This window comes from Salvelinus alpinus, chromosome 12 (genome assembly GCF_045679555.1).
Source record: "Salvelinus alpinus chromosome 12, SLU_Salpinus.1, whole genome shotgun sequence".
In the NCBI taxonomy this organism is placed as follows: Eukaryota; Metazoa; Chordata; class Actinopteri; order Salmoniformes; family Salmonidae; genus Salvelinus; species Salvelinus alpinus.
In genome coordinates this window covers 13,719,753-13,743,740 of record NC_092097.1, presented here as the reverse complement: position 1 = coordinate 13,743,740, position 23,988 = coordinate 13,719,753, and the positions used below count along the sequence as shown (strand labels likewise).

The following is a 23,988-nucleotide window of genomic DNA, read 5'->3' as shown; positions in this document are numbered from 1 at the left end:
AACCATTTCAATTGTTATTTTTAGAAATCGATACACGGAGTCAAATATCGATATAATATCGTTCAAAAATAATATGGCGATGTGTAACTGTATACATTTATTTCCCCCATCACTATATGTCAGTACGAGATGCTGAGCTCATTTTGACCAGCAACCAGTGACATGCATGTTCCAGATTTATTTACCCACAAACGTTACACAAATTAGATTTATTTACCCACAGACTTGAAAACAAGTTCAACACAAACGAGCTGACAAAACAAGGAGAAAAGTAAAGTCAGCTTTTCTATTGGTTTCAGATCAAAGTAACTCCACAAGTCACATCGCCTCAGGTCTCAATCCCTAGCTGCAGGGCAAACATGAAATTGTTATTATTATGCTATTGAACTGCATGCTGATTCCACACTCTGCTTTTAATTAGCTGGCTGAGGCTGGATACCTGATTATAGTCTTCCTGTAAAATAGAACAGCCCCTGTTTTCCTCTCTGTGTTAAAAGCCTAACTCTGACAAACACCATGCAGGGCTGTGAGATAGGCAGCTGGTCAACACATGTAAGGCCTGGGCCACTCCATAGTCAGCCTGATGTCTGTACACCAGGTGAAGAGCTGTGAGCCAGGTTTGGTTCGGGTGGGACGAGGATGTTGCGAGTCTGTAGATTGTGTGAGGTGCATCTCTTGCAGAACAGAGAGGAGAGAGGGAGCCGGCTTGAGAGCGATAGAGGGTGCTAGCTAGTAAACCTGAACGTTTGTTTGAAGGCGTGCTGCTTCATAGAAGATAGAAGAAATGTGGCGCTGCGCAAACGCACTGAAGTTGAACGCTCTGACGAATTTTGTACTCGTATAAAGCTTATCCACACGGAGTAATTGTGAAAAAGCTCAGAATATGGGTTTAATCAGCCTCAAGATAAAGTGAGGGAGAGAGACACAGGCAGCCTTTGGGCCAGCACACCCATCCTGTCTCTGCCTTTCCTGTTCCAGAGCGATGCCCAAAGCTATGTTCACAGTGATTAGGGATGGCACTTTTCTCCATTTCGCCACAAGCTCAATACTGCACCTTTTTGTTTTCCGGCACAACTTCCCTCTAGCTCTGATGTTTTACGGGGCCATCCCTAAATCTAGCAGAGCTGCACATCGGTGGTCTGCCCCACATCTGGAAACGATGCTGCCTGCCCCATATTATTTTAGGCTTCAAACAACTTAGCAGACACTCCTATACAACAAGTGAATAGGGAACTGCGGTTTCCAGGCCGACCACAGCTTTCCTACATGGGAATCTTGGGACTATTTCTTCTAGAATAATGATGCTTTTTTGTTGTTTTTCATTCGATGGCTCAGAGGGTTCTGAACGTGTTGGAGGTCATGTTTCAGTCTGGAGGAGACAGCAGCTTTGTCACTTTTCTTTCTGGCATTTTGTAAATATTTTAATAAATCAAGAGGTGATTATGGCTGGACTCAGCAGATGGCAGGGCACATTTTTGAACTGTAATAAAGAAGAGTTTATAAACTTTGTGTTGAAATAACAGAGGGCTTCGGTCTTTTCTTCCCGGCCTTGCCTGGCTTCAAAACCTTCCAGAAGGTGGAGTTTCCATTTTCAGGGAGGGCTGCAGCCACAGTGCCCTGACCCTTCATTCAACTACGCCAATATCATCCTCTCTTTATTTATAATCCTTTTTACCACTGTTCATTTAGTATAACATTGACATTTAATATCAAACTCTAAAGCATTTGGGTGGATATTTAAATGTTCTATCAAAATCTATTATATTTGGGATCTATTTGAATCAGTGGTGACCAGCTGAAACGCTTTCCTTTCCTCCAGTCTTAAACAAATACTGTAGATAAAAAGTAAGGAGCCACTCACATAGCTGGCAAGGGAGAGCGTCCTGGACTGCTGTCACTGCCGTTGCTGTTTCCATGGTCCATCGCTCCGTTCATCTCCTCTCGGATGGCATTCGCCAGGGAGTTGAGGGTGGGACTTCCAATGGAAGCAGTAGTGTATAGAGGTATGTTGTTTTCTGCCATTGAAGCCTGAAAAGCATGCACAGTGTTAAAACAGTGAAACGGAAGAAAACTGTCAGCACTTTTCAGCCTGCCAACCCACCACCCGTACATCCAAAACAAGGAAGAATGACCAGGAATAGGAGGTGGACACAGTGTTGTGTTTGTTATTTCCTGCCTTTCTTTCCCTCACAGGAAAAGGTTAAAAGGTAAAGTGGTGAACGCCCAGAGAGCTTGAGACTGAGTCACTATTCACATTTACCTGGAAGGCTGCAGAGAGAGCTGGCCCATAACCCAAGCTGGTCTGGATGTTCTTCACTAATGCTGGACTTCTGCAGAAAACAACTTTAGTTTAGAAAATGCTCATCATTCATTTAATATATTCCATGCAATTTTATCAATCCCCAAAAGCACACATAATAATTTCAATTCATTGTAAGGAAGACAAAACAGGTTGATGAAAGCAGGTTGTGTAAAAGCATGGTGTATGATGGAAGAGCTGAACACAGAGGCATGATGGGAACACAGAGGCATTGATGGGAACACAGAGGCGGAGCATGCAGGAGGTGGGGTGGGGGGGGGGGGGGGGTCTGAGGGAAGTTGGGGGTCAGGAAGCAGAGTGGGCCAGGCGGAAGTGCTTACTGTACGAGCAGCTCATCAAAGTTCTCATCAGCGGTGTATTTCCGAGGGCGGCCTCGCTGTACGTGGCGGCCGCGTTTAAACTCCTCATCATCAACAGTCCAAAAGGACCCAAACTCATCCTCTACTCTCACAAAGCACTTATGCAGGGAAAGGTTGGTGCGAATGGCACCCTGAGCAGGAGACAAGCATCAGGGCAGCCAGATGCAGATGCAGTGATCACAACAACACAGGTACAGATAGACAGAGGGACAGACAGACCAACACCAGTCACAAACAGAGGGACAAGGGAGGAGAGGGAGATGATCAACATGAAAATAAGCACAAGCCAATGTGGGTTATGGTTACACCACCAGGAGTAGAACACGGAAAGCACGGGGGATGCTGCACACTAAAGCAAACAGCGACTTTGGGAGACATCGTGGCACGCAGACAATGACATGGAGCAGCCTCTTCCCATAGACCAGACAAACGCCAGAGTCGGCCAGAGATGGCAGACCTACCCACTGATCTTTTGTGGCCTTCTCTTTTGGAACTCTAGTTCATCCACTGTCCACACAGCCCCTTTAACGTTTTCTACTCGCACAAAACACTTGTGAAGACTAAGATTATGCCGGACTGCGTTCTGCAGTTGGTGTAAAAAAGAGAAGGGAGAAAAAAATTCTATCAACACAAGAAAATGTCTAATAATGAACCATTTCATTTCAGAGAAAAAACATTTAGACAGACACATGATAGAACCTGAACATAAATACAGTACATTCTTTCAAGTATCAGTGATCTATTGGCAGTAGACTGCCAAAAGTTTCAAATGACAAAAACATTGTGGAAATATTTTCCAGTTACTATGGCAATACAGTTTCATTTCATCAACATCCTTTTAAAATATCTTTCATAGAGCTTGAATTTATGATGAGCCATTTGAGAAGAGCTTACTGATAACAGAAACCCAAACTGAACAAAGACCTTGATCAAATAAACCAGTCTGTTTGGTTTGTCAGTTTCAGTTATGACCTTACCTACAATTGAACAATAATGGAGAAGACACATTTCCAAAAGCTTCAGCTTGTGGGTTATATGATAAGCTTTTTCATAAGACCATTTGCAGAGTATGCGGGTTACTTTTCTTAAAGTGGCAATCAGCAGTTGAAACAATAACAACATGCTTTCCCCGCCACTGTTTCGGTAAAAAGCTGAGAGATGAGGCTGGAGAATCCAAAGACAGAGCTATGGATGCAAACGGTGACCATCCATGCCATCAAATTATAGTTTTAACCATGTTTTGAGGCTATACAGTGTTTGTTGACATTTATTTTGTTAAAAATATGCGTAAAATAAGCTTATATTTTGGGTTCTGATGGGGTACCACAGCTAAACTAAGCTCATGAGGCATTTATAAGTTACATTATTTAAGAATCAATGGGTACATATCATTTATAAGTCCAAAAATGAATGTAACAACTGCAGATTGCCCTTTTAAATAAACCAATCACTGACACATGAGATTGGAACTCTGTATACGTATGGCCCTTTGTCATCTGAGTGCTTTATTGAGTGTGTGTGTGTGTGTGCGTGTGCATGCATGCCTCTATGCAGGAGTGTTTCACAGTGTGGGATCTGGTGTTTATAACTCCAATGTGCCCCTATGGTAGGGCTGTCAGCGGCCTGCGAAGGCAGGCAGTTAAAGAGAGAGGACAGTGAGCTGTGGAAGGGGGCTGGTGGTGGGGAGGGGGGCTGGTGGGGGGGGCTCAGGGGTTTATTCACAGCTGCACTGTGGATACGCTACACTACAGGCCCTCCCTGCCTTATGAGGGTAGCCTTCAATGCTTCATCACTCTCTTTTCTCTTACTCCTCAGCTTCTCCTTTGGTTTTAGTCTGCCCTCTCTTTCTAACCCCTATCTTTTTCTGTCTCTGTTTCTCTGGGGGTTTGTTTGCCTGTGTGTGTGTGTGGCCCAGTGGAAAAGGTGTTCTCAGTTTAAATTCTGTGGGAGTGTCTCGGCCAGGAGTCCCTGGCAGCACAGTAGGGAGTTAAACCAATTCCACCCACTACCAAAAACATCTGCAAATATTAGGTGGGGATTTTCTTTTACAAGAATGCACAATTTCCCTCATAATTTATTCTGCGAGGTTACAGACAGTTTGTGTTAGGGGTGGCTCTATTCGGATAGAATAAGGGGGCAAAGTTATGAATTGGGTAAAGACTCATTCATTGCATTTAAACTTGATACATTTGACTATCATTTAATTCCACAAGATCAACACAACAGTCCCTGCCCTTTATATTAGTCTAAGGTTGTCAAAGTGAAGAGTGATTTTACCTTCCATGTTGCGGCGTTGCGCCTGAAATATGCAAACATTCGTGTGAACCAGTTGTAAATTTCATTTAGTGTTAGCTGCTTTTCCGGTGATTCAAGGATAGCCTGGAAAAAGAGACAGAAACAACATTTAACATTTTGTTCCCTCTGAAAAACAATCAATTATTCACAAGTGGCATGCAGGTTGTGTGTGCTCTCCTGAAAGAACACAGACTACATTTCATTGTCTGTCCGTGTGATGATGTGGATGATGTGTACCCTCACGCTTTGTTTATGGAACACTGTCTGGTTCCCATTCAAATCTCACAATTTGAATATATTTCTTTTGTCAGTGTAAATGGAGGGAAGCGAAAACATTTCTCAAGCAGATTACAGGCCAGCAATTATGCCAGGTTTAGAAAAATTCCTGAGATCACAGATTACTGCGGGCTGGCCGATAATTGACTGGCCATCTTAAAACAGGCTCATCCCTACTGTTGTGTGAAATTAATTTCATAATAATCACATCCACTGTAATGCTTAATCAAAAGCAAATGTTATTTATGGCCGTTTTTTGGAGTCCCGAGTGCATTCTTGTACTAATTTGCAAATGGTTAATCTTCTGCTGCGCGTCTAAATTGTATTTGAAATTTAACAAGGAAGGGAGAGAGAAAAAAAGCGGAAAATAAGCAATCTGTGTCTTGGCTGAATATTTATCTACTGCGTGTTCTGTTAACGACAGAAGCCACTGAAGCAGATTAAAGGCCCTATTCCTTTAAATGACAGATTAAATACATTGCAAGTTACCAGCTCAGAGAAGTGCAGAGCGGAGGCATCCGACCAGAGGATCCTTACCTGGCGTATAAGTGAGGCATATGTGAAGGGAGGTCTGACTTCAGCATTCATGTAGAACTCTTTGTTCTGGACAATATCTGTACAAAGGGAGCAAACACAGCATACAGACGAACATAGAGAAAGGCCATAGTTAGTAACTATTATACATACATTTGTAGTCTGATAGATTTGAAATTGTATGTGCGCGTGTGTGTGTGTGTTTATGTGTGTGTGGTATATGCGTCCAATACCTGGGGAAATGGGCATGTTGTACTTGTCAGAGTAGCGCCGGCGCATGGGGCCCACGCTGTGGTGGAGGCTGTTGGGGGTGATGACGGAGTAGGCCTGGGACAGGGGCGTCAGGGGGGCCGTGGGTGTGGTAGGGGTCTGGGGCAGGCTCAGAGGGGGCGAGGCCTCAGGGGGGGCTGTTTTGGACAGGGTGACGTTGGACACCAGGTTGAGCTGGGAGGGAGAGTAAACAAAACAAAACACAGACAGACAGACAAAAGCTCGTTAATTATCCAGCGTCTCAGATGCCTCATTGGCTAGGCTGATCACAGCTCTAATTATGGCCAACCCCGAGGATGATCCGTGAACGTTCGCTAAACACTTAGAAAACAACCGAGGAACTGCTCATGCTCTCTCCACCTCCCGTCTCCTACTCCTCTAACGGCTCAGCTCCCTGCTCTCTGTTTTCTTCCCTTTGTTTGATCTGCTGGCATCACATCCGTGGCGACTGGCGAGGGGAGATGGGTGGCCCTAACAGCCCTGACAAATGACAATGTGATTCTTACCTACCGCTGAGCAGCTACTAATAAGCCACGGAAAGGAAGCGGCCAATCTGGGCTAATTACAAGCTGAAATTGTATTGTAAGGACTCTAATTAGGAGATGCTTATGGAGGTGATCAGATGATTAAATGCTGTATCTGAATGACCCCATCACCTGGGCTACACTGTCTGGCGCAAGATGCATCACAAATATTTGGTAGAGAGGTAGAATGAGAGGGGTTGCTTTTCTGTCAAGGGTGGGGGCGTGGGGAGGGATATTAGTAATAATTGCTACAAGGTAAACGAATTAAGCCAAGTGCTCTGAACGTATACCATGGCTTCCAGCAGCTGTGGCTGCTTCCAAACTCTGCCAAGCCTCCACAGTGGAGCAGCAGTCAAGTGGAAAATTCAAGTCTGACCCATTGCTCCTGCTATTAATTTGCAGGAAAGCTAATGACACATATACATATTCGCACAAAATTGTTCTAATTGCTCATTTGCCAAAGGAGGCCAGTTTCCAAATTAAACATGACTTCAGTCTGCAAGGAAAGAGGGGAGGAAAAAACAGAGAGAGAGAGAGAGAGAGAGAGAGAGAGAGAGAGAGAGAGAGAGAGAGAAAGAGAGAGTGGGCAGGAGGCGTCTCATCTTTGACAATCATTTGTGGATTGTGCTAACAAATTAATGAAATGCCAACGCTGTCAATTGCTTTGGAGGTATCAGATGTTTAGCTGATAATGGTTGTGGGTTACAGTGGAGACGCAGGGCTTGCAGGTGAAAGTGAACAGACAGTGTTTAACATCTCACCCCCCCACATGGATCCTCCACGGCCACCCAATTACCACAACCCTATTAACAGTCATTACCACCAAGAGGGCCCCACATGATAGACAGGTATATAATAAAGAAATCTGGGGCTGCCTGCACGGCTGGCACCACCGCTATATTTATCCTTGACATGACATTGACTTAACGAGGTTACGGCTAGTGTGATTTTTTTGAATTAATTGTAGTCTGTGTATTTGTATTCATTTGCATTACACTTGCTAAAACATGGGAATTGTGTCTGTTTTTTTTCTGCATCAATAGAGATCTGTAAATACAGCATGTAATGTTTATTAAGAATTCTGAGGCCAGAATATGCCTTTTGGCAGAGTTCTACACAAATAATGTGTTACACAATTACTGTAAGCACATAAATGTATACAGTACATTCACTACTGTACGAGGGTGTTATTCTAAATCAAGGGCCAAATAAATCACACTTGGGTTGGTTGTTTTCTGACACAATACTATCAATAGACTTATTTTCCTGTGGATTAGCAGTCTTTGTTTCATGTTTCATCCATATTCCCCAGCCAAAAACAGTGAGTGGCTCTCAACAATAGGCCAGACAGCCTGGTAATAGCCTGGCCTTTGTTTCCCTCAGCATTTGGGCTCACTCCAGTGCAGAGACAAAATGAGACTTCAGACAGAAATTAATGAAATGGTAATTGGTGATCTAATTATACTGGCTTTGACTTGCCAAGCTGCTAAAGAAAATAAACAAAAAAGTCCCTCCTTAATTATGTACTGCGAAAAGGTCAGACTTCTGACGAGAATGCTTAGTGACACCAACTACAGACACCCACCCCCACGCCCACACAAAGACAAACACAAACACCCACGCATGCACACACACACACACAGATTGTTTATGGACTGCATTCTTCAGCTCTTTTTGTTTTTAAAGCTCATAGGAATAAATGAAATTGTATTCAGTTGACACTATGTATGTACAGTATATATCTATGTGTTATGTGTTTAATTAGGACGAACTGTAAAATAGTAACTGTAAAATGCAGGCAATTGCTGTTGTCTATCGTGACTGAATGGTTTTTCTCCCATCAACACCCAATCCCTGAACAGTCTATAGTCTAAAGCCTGGTCTAACTCTGAGGTCAGCTCCAGCTCTAGTCTAACTGAGAGCTCCAGCTGGGACTCAGGCCCTGACCTGTGGGATTCCCCCACTGATCCAGCCACTGAGCCACACCACGGCTAGACACATTTATCATAGCATATCATAGCAGCTACCAGCATGCACTGCACCACCGCTGGAGAATGCAGGAAATGTATTTATTTGAATAAAAGCAGCACCCCCCAGAGCTTTAGCACAGAGCCCCGACACAGCCATTCCCACTGGCCCTGGGGAGAGATAGAGAAGTCAAGATGCTATCTGCTGCCCCAGCCACTTTTCATATACAAATGTCCCTGTGACAGGCACTCGTTCTGAAGCCTAATCTACACAATCAGTGTGTGTGTGACAGAGGCAAAGCTCCGACAAGCAGCCTATTGTCACATCTCCAGGCACTTTATGTTGACTGCCTGCCTTCCTGCCTGCCTTCCTGCGCTATGTGGCGCGCCGTACAGAGACTCTGCCCGTCAATAGCTCCAGACTGACTGTAAATAAATGATTGAGGCTTTGAAAGGAACTTGTCAGAGGAGAGGTTCTCTCTGTGTGTGTGTGTGTCTCTGTGTTCAGCCCAGCAGTGTAATGGCCCTCATGCCTTTGGCACTATGAATGAACTGTCACATTGACTGAACTATGGTAATGGCGCGCCTTCTTAAACATGACAAAATAGCAGAACGCTGTATTTTAAGTGGTACCCCTGTAAGACAAGGATTAAACAGTAAGTTATATCGTGACATGATGACATAACAGACATGGTGTTATGGTCCGAAAAATGTGTCAAGATAAGGAATTGAACAGCCATCACGATTGCTCTTAATTTGAGAAACATGTTGTATTTCTGAAGCTTATTTGGTGGAATCCCCAGGATACCATCTTCACAACCAATTGAAGAAACGTCTATATTTTACCACGCTACAGAGGTCTATGGTGTCGGCTCATACCAACACCAGTTCAGCCACCACTGACCGCTGTTACCATGTGCTCTGAGTTAATCATCAGAACAAAATAGAATCTGGAATGTCAAAATATGTGACCAAAACATTATTTAGTGCTCCTCTCAAGTGAGCAGCTGCTTTCGTTTAGCAGATACATAAAGAGATACACTAATACATATAAGTGTGGCAATTAGACAAGTGAGAGAAGAGGAGGACGGAAAACAGGCATATGGTAGAGAGTTTACTCACTGGCTGTGGGGTGGGTTTGGGCTCAGTGGATTTGACGTGGAGATGCGTCATCATGGCTTGCAGACGCTCTTTGTCTTTCGCTAGCTGTAATGAGAAGGGGAAAAAAACGACCATTAAATCCTTTATGAACAAAAATCAAATTCTCTGTAGTACAATCCAATGCATTATGTTGTTTCTCACTGTATGTCATATATGTACGTTGTTTATTTAATATGCTGCTCTGATTATAAACTTTGGTGTATTTTGAAACCTTAATGTTCATGAACAAGTCTACCTGGAGATGTATCTTCTTCAAGGTTAAACTCTAGGTCCCATTGCCAATAACAAACCCTTGATCTGCCTACCTGTCCTAAACTGTCCACTCTGTCTTACAGTAGCTGTCAGGTCACATTATAGAGATATGCTGGGTTAGGGGGAGGAATGTGTCTGATAAACACACACACCGAGTTGCTCTGAATGATACACACAACCAGAGCGGAAATAATAAGTAAGATGGTAGTGCTGTGAAAGGCTTAACTTAACTCGTCATTTGAGGTTAAAATTCTGTTATTCGTCATTGCTTTTGTAACTTTGATAAATGGTAGTACAGTTGAAGTCGGAAGTTTACATACACTTAGGTTGGAGTCATTAAAACTCGTTTTTCAACCACTCCACAAATTTCTTGTTAACAAACTATAGTTTTGGCAAGTCGGTTAGGACATCTACTTTGTGCATGATACAAGTAATTTTTCCAACAATTGTTTACAGACAGATTATTTCACTTATACTTCACTGTATCACAATTCCAGTGGGTCAGAAGTTTACATACACTAAGTTGACTGTGCCTTTAAACAGCTTGGAAAATTCCAGAAAATGATGTCATGGCTTTAGAAGCTTCTGATCACCATCCCAACCATGAAGCATGGGGGTGGCAGCATCATGTTGTGGGAGTGCTTTGCTGCAGGAGGGACTGGTGCACTTCACAAAATAGATGGCATCATGAGGCAGGAAAATTATGTGGATATATTGAAGCAACATCTCAAGACATCAGTCAGGAATTTAAAGCTTGGGTCTTCAAAATGGACAATGACCCCAAGCATACTTCGAAAGTTGTGGCAAAATGGCATAAGGACAACAAAGTCAAGATATTGGAGTGGTCATCACAAAGCCCTGACTTCAATCCTATAGAAATGTTGTGGGCAGAACTGAAAAAGCGTGTGCGAGCAAGGAGGCCTACAAACCTGACTCAGTTACACCAGCTTTGTCAGAAGGAATGGGCCAAAATTCACCCAACTTATTGAGGGAAGCTTGTGTAAGGCTACCTGAAATGTTTGACCCAAGTTAAACAATTTTAAGGCAATGCTACCAAATACTAATTGAGTGTATGTAAACTTCTGACCCACTGGGAATGTGATGAAAGAAATAAAAGCTGAAATAAGTAATTCTCTCTACTATTATTCTGACATTTCACATTCTTAAAATAAAGTGATGATCCTAAATGACCTAAGACAGAATTTTTACTAGGATTAAATGTCAGGAATTGTGAAAAACTGAGTTTAAATGTTTTTGGCTAAGGTGTATGTAAACTTCCGACTTCAACTGTATATACATCATTGAATCTGTTATACATAAAAATGCCATTGATTACAATGCCTGCTTAGCAACAATAAAATACACAAAAACAACAGTTAATGGCATGGTTTGTTGTGTCTACCTTTCAGTTGTAATAAAATATGTGCAAACCTTCCCCAAAGGCACCTGGTTCCAGCCTAGAGGGCATTGGGACCAGCAGAGTGTTCAGACCACCTCTCCACAGCCCCTTACTTACGCACACTAATGGACCAAAATTGTGCCATCCCTTTTTCCATTAGCGCATACTTAATGTACATATGCATATTTTCCAGGGTCCCTCGTATGGACGAAGTGCCTATCAGACCACTCATAGGGAGGACTGCATTAATATTCCTTATCACTGTTATTTGTGAGAAATATTGTACCGTATCTTTCTGTTCCAATAAACCTAGTAGACACTGAGGAAGCCCATCGTTGGCTGCTGCCTGAGCATTTCAAGAAGTGTTTTATTGTTGGTGCCAAACAGTTTAAAGTCATAAATAACCTTAAAACCCAGTAAAATTCAAAATGTAATTATCTTCTCTACTTAGCCCCGGAGCCCTTCATATATCTTTGCCTTGCTGTCATGCATACATAACACATTTTTAATGACTGGTTACTCACAAATGTACAAAATCATTTTATTCTTCCACCCCCCTCAATGTGACCCATGGTTCATATTTGCGAGACAGGGGGAGGGCAGTAGACAGAGGAAGTGTCAGGAAAGGAGCCACACATATTTGGCGAAAACGAGAGACAATACCTGTAGTTCCAGCTGCTGTACGACCTGCATTTGCACCCGACATTGGGCTGTGCTCCTGTCGTCCAGGGCGTGCTCATTGTTGAGATGCCTGAGAGAAAAGAGAAAAGAGAAAACAAAGATTCTCAGCTCAGTGTGTCTTCACATGGTTTTACTGCAGCCTTTTAAACAACTGTATAAAAATCCTATAATTCTTTATGTGATTACGTGATCTAGTAATTCCTCTGTACGGGTACTGTGGGAATAAAGTAGGAATGGTGAACACACATACAGATAATAATGAGTAAATACTGTGCAGATCCAGAAATATAAAACTACCCTAATATTACCAGGATTTATAAAACAATATCTGCATAACCTGAAAAGGAATTATTTAAGCAAAGAAGAAAGGAATCCATATTTCATGAGGTGGCCATATGTGCTCAAACTTAACTTCATAGATAAGAAAAATGACTTAAGAATTTCAGGTTGGATTAATTTAGTAAATTATACAGTGCTTCACTGTGCAACCTTTCTTTTCAAAGATGGCACCATGCCTTTCTGGTTATGCCTTTCTGGTACATTCTCCTTATTTTGGTGGCTTTTTTAGTTAATTATGTCATCAAGATGAAGAGAAGTCAAATGAATCCTGACGGAAAGGCAAAGGACAACAAGAAGAAGAGAGATGGAATCTGTCACAAACTTGAATTATGAATATAATTATGCATGATTATTTTATACTGCGAAGATGTTCTCTTTTCCTGCACGTTTTTACTAATCTAAATAAGTAGCTTGCCCGGCAGCAGACAGGATTTTTTCCGTGATTTATATAAAATGGTGGAGATAAGGTTCACGAGTGAAGGAAATATGATTGGAGGATTTTTATCAGCCTCCGCATGAATTACTGTTTGAAAATGCTTATGCAGGGGCATTTCATTAATCATTTAATCATAATCCGAGCAGGATGTTTGAACTGATTTCACAAATACCCTTTCATTTCACTACTTCATTATGCTCGCTAATGGATCCAATATATTATATATATCATAAATTATATCACATCTTCAGTGACCATGTAGGTCACTGTCACTAGGCATGCCTCTACGCGCTCACAGTGGCGCCGGCGGAGGGAGGAATGGTGTGCGGCGTGCCTGCCTTCTCAAATACACTTTTTCTGTCATTTATTGCAAAAAGTAGCCAGACCTGACCGGGGCAGCAGCAATGGCAGGCCGGGCTGAAGTGATGGCCCAATAAATCTAAAGGCCACCCTGGCAGTTTTGTTATGGGCCGATTGCTTAACATACCGACAACACATTTGTGCATTAAAAAGCCACAGACACACACAAAAGTGACATTATGTGAAGGGAGGGGAAATTGATGGCATTCTGCTTGAATGTGAAGGTTTCTCTTTCAGAGGGCTATTTTCAACCTTGGGCACATTGATTTAAATCTTTATGGCAAATACACTGCTTTTCAGATGTCCCTGTTGTATATATAGTTTTAAATAGTCTGTAGTATATATTCAGTATTTTCAATGTAATTATTTTGACAAAACGACAGAAATTAAGGCATATCTGAAGAAAGCGTGAACGATAACCCTGGCTGCTGAAATCAATTCTGTCCACTCTCAGCTTCTCATTTATCTGAATTAAATAAAAGGCCATTTAATTAAGTAGGTTGAAACCGGTAAACATTTCAGTACATCTTACGACAAAAAAAAAGAATAGGTAAAGACGTTTCAACTTCAATTTATTTAACCGGCATAGACCTCATTTTCATTGAAGGGTGACCTACGTGATGAGCTTCGGAATTCCTCTGTTCACGGAAGCCATGCGCCTTGCTTCTTTTCATCCTTTGTTACATGAGATTTTTCCCCCTTCTAATGACATGGAGAGTCACAGTGCATAATTAATAGGAAATGAAATATTCAAATGGCCCCTAATGCAGCCCTGAGAAGAGCGTCTGGATACAGGGAGCTAGCTGGGGATACGGGGAATTGACATCGAGAGAGACTATGAACGTTGGCATGTGTCACTTTCTGGACTTGAAATGAAACAGATTTTAAAAGCTTTCTGGCAGGATGACAGTCCCTAATGTAAATTGCCACAATAAAACAAGTTAAATAGACATTCCTTACACAGTCAGCTTTTTACATATCATTTAGTGTGCCTTTTTTTTAACTGGTTTTAATTATATACACTGGACCCACTACTTTGGACCAGCACTATGGCACATGTCCATATACTCTGTAGCTGATCATTGTGTACATTTTAATCTATTTTCTATTTTCATTGGTTTTAATAAAACTGTTTGCACATCGGGTCCAAACTGCATTTTAAATATAAGATATTCAAGAATATTGTTCAACGATTTTAAAATACATATTTTAGGAGAACTATGTTGAGAAATATGAAGAACATTGTCTACAAAAGACATATCCACCAAATAGCTTATTCTTTCTTAAGCAATTCTCAGAGAATGTTGAGGTATGAGAGTCAGTTCGTTTTATGAGAGTGAGAGAGAGGCAGAGGGTGCAGCACTAGAGGGCAGTGCAGTGTTTCACTGGCTGTGACCTTTGAACGGCCACTGAAGAGGGGCTCTTGACCCTCATAAAAACACTGAGCTCTGCTACGATCCGGACCCCACATCTCACAGCACTGAATTGAAAACAGGAATAGGATTTGGCCCTTTTTATTTATCGAGACAGTGCATGTAGGTATTCATGTTTTCTTTAAAGGACAGAATAAATACACACACAGTTTAAAACAACATTTCAGTCCCGTGTTAGTTGTTACTGTTGGCATGCCGAGCTAAAATCTGGTTGACGTTAGAGTCCTCCTCACCTTTCCCACTCTCCTAAACAATACTCAGTGTTCTGCTGTCTCTTATACACACGGTCTCTACTGTCTCCTCCAGATCACTTCCAACATATCTATCCGCCTGAACAATCATTTATAAAAGGTATTGTTAGCATATGCCTGATTTATTCATTGTTTTTATTTGTGGGGTATCAGTCTCTGGGTTTCATGTGGAAGTGCTGAAGGGTGTGAGAGTTAACACCTTGGTGAGCTGCTTGCTCTCTTGCCTGCTGCTGTTACACAAAGACGGATTTGTAGAGACTCTCTCCAAAGGTTTTCTTAACATGTTCCGAGCAGTTTAGGCAGGCAACTAAAGTCAACAAGATGTTGCCATGATAAAAACATTGCAGAGTGCACTAAAAGGCTTTTTTTTCCTAAGGAGAGCTTTACCAGGCACACAGATTTTAATTCCGCTCACTTCTATAAACAAAGTGTGAGGCCATGTCAGAATACAATAAATAGTGATGGTTTGAAGGTGACACTCCCAAAACTGAAATGGGAAGGGAGAAGAAAATAGACACATTTTTTCTAATGTGTAATGTTAAGTTGAACAACTTAGTGAAAATGTGTTAAAAACAGAGTAAAAAAACCCCGACTCAAACGTTCTGTTCTTTTTCTCAGTTCACATAAATCCAGGGTAGCTTACATTATTATCATAAAAAATGATCTCAAAGTGTTTTGCGGTGCTGTAAACACTTTAGGACACTTTTCAAAACAAACTTCTCTCAAAGTGACCAGCTGCATAGTATGAAATGAGAAGCCAAACACAGAGTAGGAACAGCAGAACTGCAGTGACTGTTAAGTCTCCACCTACTGTATCTTGTGAGGGACCTCTGTGTGCCCTGACTACTTGTTTTAGTTTAAGCACAGGATAATGGAAATGTGTCATATCTTGTTTAAAGTGCCACTAATCCGGGCCGACAGACACCCATTGATCTGCTGCCACAGCACAGATGTTTTCATCCTCTGTCTCTGTAGCCATGATGGTGTCATGTGTTGGATTACCCACAGAACACTGCACATGATGTTGATTAGTAAACCAGGGTTAGGCCTGGACAGGGGACGATACAGTACATCACAGGCCAAGGTGAGAGTGGATATGAATTAGAAGAAGCCAAAAGACCCTGAGACGGATTCCTGTGTGGCTCAGTTGGTAGAGCATGGTGCTTGCAATGCCAGGGTTGTGGGTTCGACTCCCACGTGAGACCAGTATGAAAAAAAAGAAGAAGATATATATGAAAAAGAATGCACTCAGTACTGTAAGTCGTGATAAGATCATCTGCTAAATGACTAAAATGTAAATGTTTTAGAGGGTCCAATGGGCATGGTTATAATTGATGTTTTTGAGGAGTAAAACTACTGAATCTGAGACGTGAAAATAAGTTAGTTCTGGTGCTGTTACTAAGGCGTGATCTAAAGACACAGCTTCTTAGGCAAGTTTGGTGAGAGAGGCAGTGGAGAGACAAAAATAAAGACAGCAGAAGAGAAGAGAAAAGCAAACAGAGAGAGAGAGACAGAAAGAAAGCAAGACAGAGGCAGAAAGAGCTGAGTGAGGGAAGTGAAGGCACATACACCAATCCCTGTCCAGTGACAAGGGCAAACATGCGGAGCGCCCTGAGTGTCGGGTGCCCCAGATAAACATCCTCCTGTTGTTTGTTTGGGAAAAACGTCCAGAATCACCATGGGGACGGTACTTATCACAGGAATTAGAGGCCCCTACAGGGCCCAGTGGAGACCACACCCCAACACCCTCAGAGAGGCACAACAACACACCCAACACGCACTCACACACATATACGCACGCACGCAAACACACACACACACACGTACATGCCCATGCGCACAAATGTACAAACAAACACATTACAAACCGTTGCACCTGTAGTGGCACTGAGCCCCAGGGGAAACCTTAATCATCTCAAGAAGAGGGCCAGATGCCCACAGGAACAAGACACTGGAGTAACATACAGTACCAGTCAAAAGTTTGGACACACATACTCATTCAAGGGTTTTTCTTTATTTTTACTATTTTCTACATTGTAGAATAATAGTGAAGACATAACAACTATGAATTAACACATATGGAATCATGTAGTAACCAAAAAAGTGTTAAACAAAATAAAATATATGTTATATTTTAGATTCTTCAAAGTAGCCACCCTTTGCCTTGATGACAGCTTTGCACACTCTTGACATTCTCTCAACCAGCTTCACGAGGTAGTCACCTGGAATGCATTTCAATTAACAGGTGTGCCTTGTTAAAAGTTCATTTGTGTAAATAATGGTCTCATTTGAGTCAATCAATTGTGTTGTGACAAGGTAGAGGTGGTATACAGAAGATAGCCCTATTTGGTAAAAGACCAAGTCCAGCTGTTCTATGGCAAGAACAGCTCAAATAAGCAAAGAGAAAAGACAGTCCATCGTTACTTTACGATATGAAGGTCAGTCAATCCGGAACATTTCAAGAACTTTGAAAGTTTCTTCAAGTGCAGTCGCAAAAACCATCAACCGCTATGATGAAACTGGCTATATAACATATATTTTGATTTGTTTTACATTTTTGTCATTACTACATGATTCCATATGTGTTATTTCATAGTTTTGATGTCTTCACTATTATTCCACAATGTAAAAAATAGTAAAAAGAAAGACAAAACCCTGGAATGAGTACTGTAGGTGTGTCCAAACTTTTGATGGTACTTTACATAACATACTGCAGAGATGCAGCCTAAACTTACTTTAGGAATGACTGGAAGTCGTCAAATACCGCCTCGCATCCAGGCCACTTGCACACCCCATGCCCATAGAGCGGGTGACTGTGGTGAGAGTGGTGGTGGTCGTCTAGCGTTGATCTGGAAGAGAAAGCCAGACGTGCATTAATGCCTGCCTATTAACAATCCCTGTGTGGAGGATGTCTTAATGGCTGATGATACAGAACTACACCATTTGAAGTGGAGGATGCTGATGGGTTTGGAGAGAATTCCCCTTGTGGTGTCTCAACACAAAAGCCTGTCTTTGTGTTGACCTTTGAACTGTGGGCAGTGTGAGCCTTGTGATCTATGCTTCCTCTCTGGCTTGAGGTTGCGGTCCTCGTAGGGGCAGCCCTTGTGAGAGGGACCCAATATGTCACTATTTAGTGTCAGTGATCCGAGTAGCAGCCCACTTTGATCCAGGCAGCCAGGGGTTCCCTGAGACGCCCTGACCGCTGAGCCCCATCCCAGAACCCACCTGGAGGAACGGGCTGGCCAGTCCCACAACAAAAATCCATCTGCCAGCCTCCTGTCGTGCACAAACAGTAAACACCAAACACCCCCGTCTGCTAGCAAATGATTTACCGATCGACGGACGGACCAACCGACGTCAGAAGGGACCAAACACTCGCACAGCTGAGGAGAGGCTTACGGCTTCACAACATCTGCTGTAAATACCAAGATCGTCCCGAAAAACAAACTACACAACATCTTCCATATGGCAAGTCAAGTGGAAACACAGAGTATAACCAGAAACAGTACAACGCAGAGGCCTGCGCGTGTAGACGGTGTGTGTTAGAAAACAAGACAGTGTGCCATATGGACACAGGCACTGTACAAGTGTCAGCTACAAGAGTCTTGGGGACTGTCCTATATCGCTACCACCTGTGCTGCTAGTGGCTCTCTAGTCTAGCACACCACTGCTGCTTACGTAATGACCCATTCTGCAGGAGCTGAGAAGGGAGAGGGCAAGGGAAGATTCATTAGGTCCAAATCCCCACAGTACCGTCATTAGGCATTCAGTCTAACCACTATTGTCTGATTCATATGGATACTATTTGCTCTCCTAAGGATGACTGTTGAAAAGCCTTCTGCACAATTTAACCAATCCTAACGCATACAATTACAGAAACAATCTTTCATTAAATATATATATATATATAAAATCTAAAATCGGGGCGTGCCAATTTTGCAGGATTAAACTACGCCGTTGTTCAGATTAAAATCAAATTTGTATAGATGTTGGTAAAGCTGTACCTAAAGAAGGAAATTTTAAGGCTCGTCACAGGTTTTTCTTGCGTTATAATTACTTGCTTAAGAGTTCACATTGTTCATAACATGTGATAATTGCATTACAATTAGGGAGCAGTGAAGCATTCATGAATGTGGTTAACAGTTTTTTCCCCTCAAAAGTCAGACATATAAAAAAAATCTAAAAAATCAATTATGAATTATGCATATGTATTAAGACCTCTGTTTTGATACAGCTAATAAATAGATGGTAGAAGATCTATTATAATGACTTTTTAACAAGGAAATGTGTGGACTGTTGAAAGTAGCGCTGATTTTTTATTTAAAGAGATCCTTTTTTAATTCTTTCGGAGGAGGCACGTTGGTTAATTCTGTATTAATAAGATATTGAATTGTGGAGTGGGTGTTGGGAGTCGGTGAGCACAGAGCTTGGAAGGAGCTGGCGGCAGAAGCGCCCTTTTAAACGGCAAATGACTAAACAGTGGTAAATGACAGAATGTACACCAAATGAGCTACATTAGTGTAATAGTTGAAGTTTGTGGGATTCTGTGGGGTTTCTCCCTATTGTGAGCTCATTTGGTACTACACGAGAAAAAACAGCTCCTCATCTCTCTCTCTCTGATCCTGTGGTGGAGTTAAATGTGACTCGCACCCTGGGCAGGTCTGTTAGGATGCTATTATTGTCAGGCTGCCTTGCTGCCTGGGGGAAGAGAACTCTAATGATCTTGTAACAGCAATGAGGGAAACCGTGTCATCTGCTTCCTGCGTAGAATAGGAACAAAAAGCTCCTCTACCTTGACAGAATGTGGCCGAATCTTCCAGGGGTTGCACTTTGTAACCACCAACACATAGGCCTACCATACTGCAGGCAAAAACACAAGCAGAGGACACTGTACACAATCAGTCTATTTCTAAGTAAGGTGCTTTAGGTCATCAACAAGGTCATACAGTACACTGAGGCAGTCAGTCTATTGCTACCAAACAGAAAGAGGATTGATGTGTCTACCAAGCTGGGTCAGAGTCTGGATGTGGTCTGTCTGTACAGCCAGTCACAATAAGGTCTATCATCTCTCAGAGTGAGTATCGATGACTGCCCCAACTCTACTCTCTCATATCTCTTGCCACTCAAGGGTTTACCCCTAAATGATTTAATTATCATTTTCCGGGTGTAAGACAAATTAAAGGCGAGAGAGGGGAGTGTCGTGCCAAATCAGATTATTTATCTCCTTAACAGATTGCTGAGCTGAAGTCCCTGAGCTGTGGTTACTGATGGTTGCTGGGAAGTAAGTGGGCCAAATGCTTTGTAAGGAGGATGCTCTCCCTCTCTCTCGCTCTCTCTTTCTCCACATCTCTCTCTCTCTCTTTCTCCACATCTCTCTCTCTCTCCATCTCTCTCTCTCTTGCACAAAGTGAGTGCAGGAATGGGGAATTGATGTCAGGTACAGATAGGATACATTGCATTTAAATAAGCAAATCATTGAACAAAGAGACCTGGCTCACAGGGGTATTTCTCTCCTCACATCCCAAAGCTCGGACCAGTATGACTAACTGACAGGGAGAGGGCCTTCACCATGTTGGGGCGTATTCAGTCCGGATCCCTGTCTGTCCTGCTACGAGTGAGGGCTCTTGGAGGCTGATAAAAGTGGGAACAACGTCTCGTCTCTGCAGTGATTGAATTTCTCCTCCTTCCTTAAGACGGAAGTTAAAAGACCTGTGAATGATGCCTGTGGATGCACTTAAGGTTTTAGTTGCAGGCGTCGCTGTGCCTGGGCAGATTTTATATGACACATGAAACTAACTACATGGTACTTAGGGCTTGCTGTAAACCAATCTGAGCCCGGCCGGGAAAATAGGTCCATCAGAGTGGCTTGTTTCTGTTGCATGACAAAAAGACTTGCGAAACCACATCAATTAAAAGTTCATTACGTTCAGCGCTAGGAGGATGAGTGGATGCTCTCTATTTACACCCAGTCCAGGTCATTATCTAAAACCTGATTATTCAAATCCCTGGATTATAACACAGACGTCTCTTATAGCTTTGTATGGAATAATCATGCCTAATAATATTTCAGATGTTTTATTTTTTTCCCAAGGATTCTGATTAGAATGGAGTCTGCATCATCAAAAGAGATGAATAATGCTCATGATAGTTGTATGATTTAAGCACATGGAAATGAACACAGGCAAGGATTATTGGTTGTATGAATCTAAATTGGCATCATAAAGTGTTTAATAGGGATTTTTCTAAATTCTAATTTATATCAGTCATCTATATTTGAAAAGCGCGTTTGGAAACGTTGTGTTGCCATCCACAGCACAGAACAGAGAGACGGCTGAGAAATCACCTGCTTGGGATTCTGACAGATCTAAGATACTCTGTGAATATTCAACCCCAGACTGCCTTCTTCACTGGAGCGTGTGTTAAACTGCTGTTGACGTCTTCTTTAATCTCTGACAGGGAGCGCAAGGCATCGGAGGCAGCCTCTCATGCAAGTCTTCTCCAATGTTTCAGCTGGGACTTGTTGTTTGGTCATATCTGAAGCAGGTGATGAAGCGAGCGTGTCAATATCCTCCCCTCTGATTAATCTTCAGCCACAGAGGCTAGAGCTCAGACTGACTAACTGAGCAGATTGAATGCACCAGAGCCTGTGGATACTGTCTGCCCTGAGCTAGGAGAGGTGTCTGGAGCTTGCTGTGTGTTGTGTTGTGTTGTGTGTGTGTGTGTGTGCTGTACGTGGCTGGGACAGTGTGTGAAAAGGATAGAGGTGGATCTATCGTTTTTTTCATGTAATGTCTCAGTGAAATGTGGACATTCTGTGAGACCTCATAGTCAAAATGTACAAAAGCAGTGTCAAAATACTGACGTCACACCACTTGACCTAAAATGTCTCACATTATATTGAAACAAACGCATGTGATGAACTAGTATCCCGTAAGCAGTAAAACATATAGCATTTATTTCCTTTCCAAATAAGGCACTCCAAGTTAAGCTATAGCTGAGTGAGATAGTCAGTTACTCAGCCAGGTCCTCCATGCAGGCCTGTACCTCCCCACTACTACCATAGAGGACTATCTATCTGCCTGTCTGTGTTTGAACCCCTCTCCACCTCCCAAGGCCAGATGGTTTAGAGTGCTAAACGTGTTTTCATCTGCAGTGCTTTCATAATGACACATAGGTTTTGATCAGTGAAACAAGTCAGATGTTGTGCAGTGAGCTCATGACGCCTGGAGGCTCCTCACCAGCAGTTCAGAGATCAGCGCCTCAGTGCAAGAAAACAAGTCAACGTGTTGGATGCCAAATTAATTCCTTCCTTAAAGACACAGAGGCTCAGGGAAACCTACAAATATCCCGTCAAGTCACCAACGAAAAGAGGGTTTGTCTGACGTCGATCTTACATCAGATCCACATCGTTTTCAAATATTGATAGTGTATTTTGTACATCATGTAATAAAAAACGGTCTCTGTTTGACACATATTCCAATTAAAGTTAGAATGTGTTTTTTATTTAGTTATGTAATATACATGATGATAATGATTATTTAACTAAAGAATACAGTACATCAGTGTGAATTGCTCGGCTTCAATATGTTCTGACAGCCACACCTATAGAAGGCTAGTTGTCTCTTGTATTGTATTGGGAAATTGCAATATGTTTTCACATATTGTCAGAAACGTCACAATCCGGAGGGAAAGCAAAGGTTGCTGGGTGTGTGTTTTTCTGTTGTTGAGAGGACGTTGGTAATTTGAATTTTATTTAACCAAACGGAGCCCTGCAAGTCACAGCTGCAGTTTCCTAAGTGCAACTGAAATAACAGCACCCTTGACCCTCTAATTAATAGTGTGCTGATCCCATTTTCATTACTGCAATCTAAACTCGAAATCATTCCCTCGCTCCCAGGTGTTTCACTGCAATCCCCAACTGGATTCCGAAACACAGAACAAGCCTGCGTCTTAATGAAAATAGGAAGGTACTTACAAACTATAAATTAATATTCATCTGCGGGCAAAGCCCTGTGGGAACATGTCCATCAACTTAGGCCCCTTCAAGGAATTGCAGTTTTTAAATGGGGACTATGTAGGCCTCCTGTTTTCTTTAGTCAAAGATGACAGTAAAGATAATGTCACACATAATGAGTTCCAGTTAGATTTTTTTTCATAAAGTAGAAAGGACATACAGTGGGGAGAACAAGTATTTGATACACTGCCGATTTTGCAGGTTTTCCTACTTACAAAGCATGTAGAGGTCTGTAATTTTTATCATAGGTACACTTCAACTGTGAGAGACGGAATCTAAAACAAAAATCCAGAAAATCACATTGTATGATTTTTAAATAATTAATTTGCATTTTATTGCATGACATAAGTATTTGATCACCTACCAACCAGTAAGAATTCCGGCTCTCACAGACCTGTTAGTTTTTCTTTAAGAAGCCCTCCTGTTCTCCACTCATTACCTGTATTAACTGCACCTGTTTGAACTCGTTACCTGTATAAAAGACACCTGTCCACACACTCAATCAAACAGACTCCAACCTCTCCACAATGGCCAAGACCAGAGAGCTGTGTAAGGACATCAGGGATAAAATTGTAGACCTGCACAAGGCTGGGATGGGCTACAGGACAATAGGCAAGCAGCTTGGTGAGAAGGCAACAACTGTTGGCGCAATTATTAGAAAATGGAAGAAGTTCAAGATGACGGTCAATCACCCTCGGTCTGGGGCTCCATGCAAGATCTCACCTCGTGGGGCATCAATGATCATGAGGAAGTTGAGGGATCAGCCCAGAACTACACGGCAGGACCTGGTCAATGACCTGAAGAGAGCTGGGACCACCGTTTCAAAGAAAACCATTAGTAACACACTACGCCGTCATGGATTAAAATCCTGCAGCGCACGCAAGGTCCCCCTGCTCAAGCCAGCGCATGTCCAGGCCCGTCTGAAGTTTGCCAATGACCATCTGGATGATCCAGAGGAGGAATGGGAGAAGGTCATGTGGTCTGATGAGACAAAAATAGAGCTTTTTGGTCTAAACTCCACTCGCCGTGTTTGGAGGAAGAAGAAGGATGAGTACAACCCCAAGAACACCATCCCAACCATGAAGCATGGAGGTGGAAACATAATTATTTGGGGATG

General features: G+C 42.3%; 1 protein-coding gene across 17 annotated transcripts in view; it reads right to left on the bottom strand.

Annotated features, from left to right (window-relative positions):
• The window catches only part of LOC139535567 (forkhead box protein P1-B), a 209,267-nt gene that overhangs the window by 5,480 nt on the left and 179,799 nt on the right, over window positions 1-23,988 (bottom strand). For 11 of the 17 annotated variants that reach the window (XM_071335085.1, XM_071335091.1, XM_071335090.1 and 8 more), the window contains 9 exons: window positions 17,593-17,706; window positions 12,021-12,108; window positions 9,668-9,751; window positions 6,018-6,228; window positions 5,788-5,864; window positions 4,957-5,058; window positions 2,641-2,810; window positions 2,261-2,330; window positions 1,862-2,028 (listed from right to left, as the gene is read on the bottom strand). In XM_071335085.1, coding sequence (XP_071191186.1) covers window positions 1,862-2,028; window positions 2,261-2,330; window positions 2,641-2,810; window positions 4,957-5,058; window positions 5,788-5,864; window positions 6,018-6,228; window positions 9,668-9,751; window positions 12,021-12,108; window positions 17,593-17,706 — 1,083 coding nt within the window. Of the gene's footprint in view, window positions 1-1,861; window positions 2,029-2,260; window positions 2,331-2,640; window positions 2,811-3,140; window positions 3,263-4,956; window positions 5,059-5,787; window positions 5,865-6,017; window positions 6,229-9,667; window positions 9,752-12,020; window positions 12,109-17,592; window positions 17,707-23,988 lie in introns of all 17 variants that reach the window. The other 6 variants (XM_071335094.1, XM_071335096.1, XM_071335095.1 and 3 more) reach the window with 2 other exon arrangements.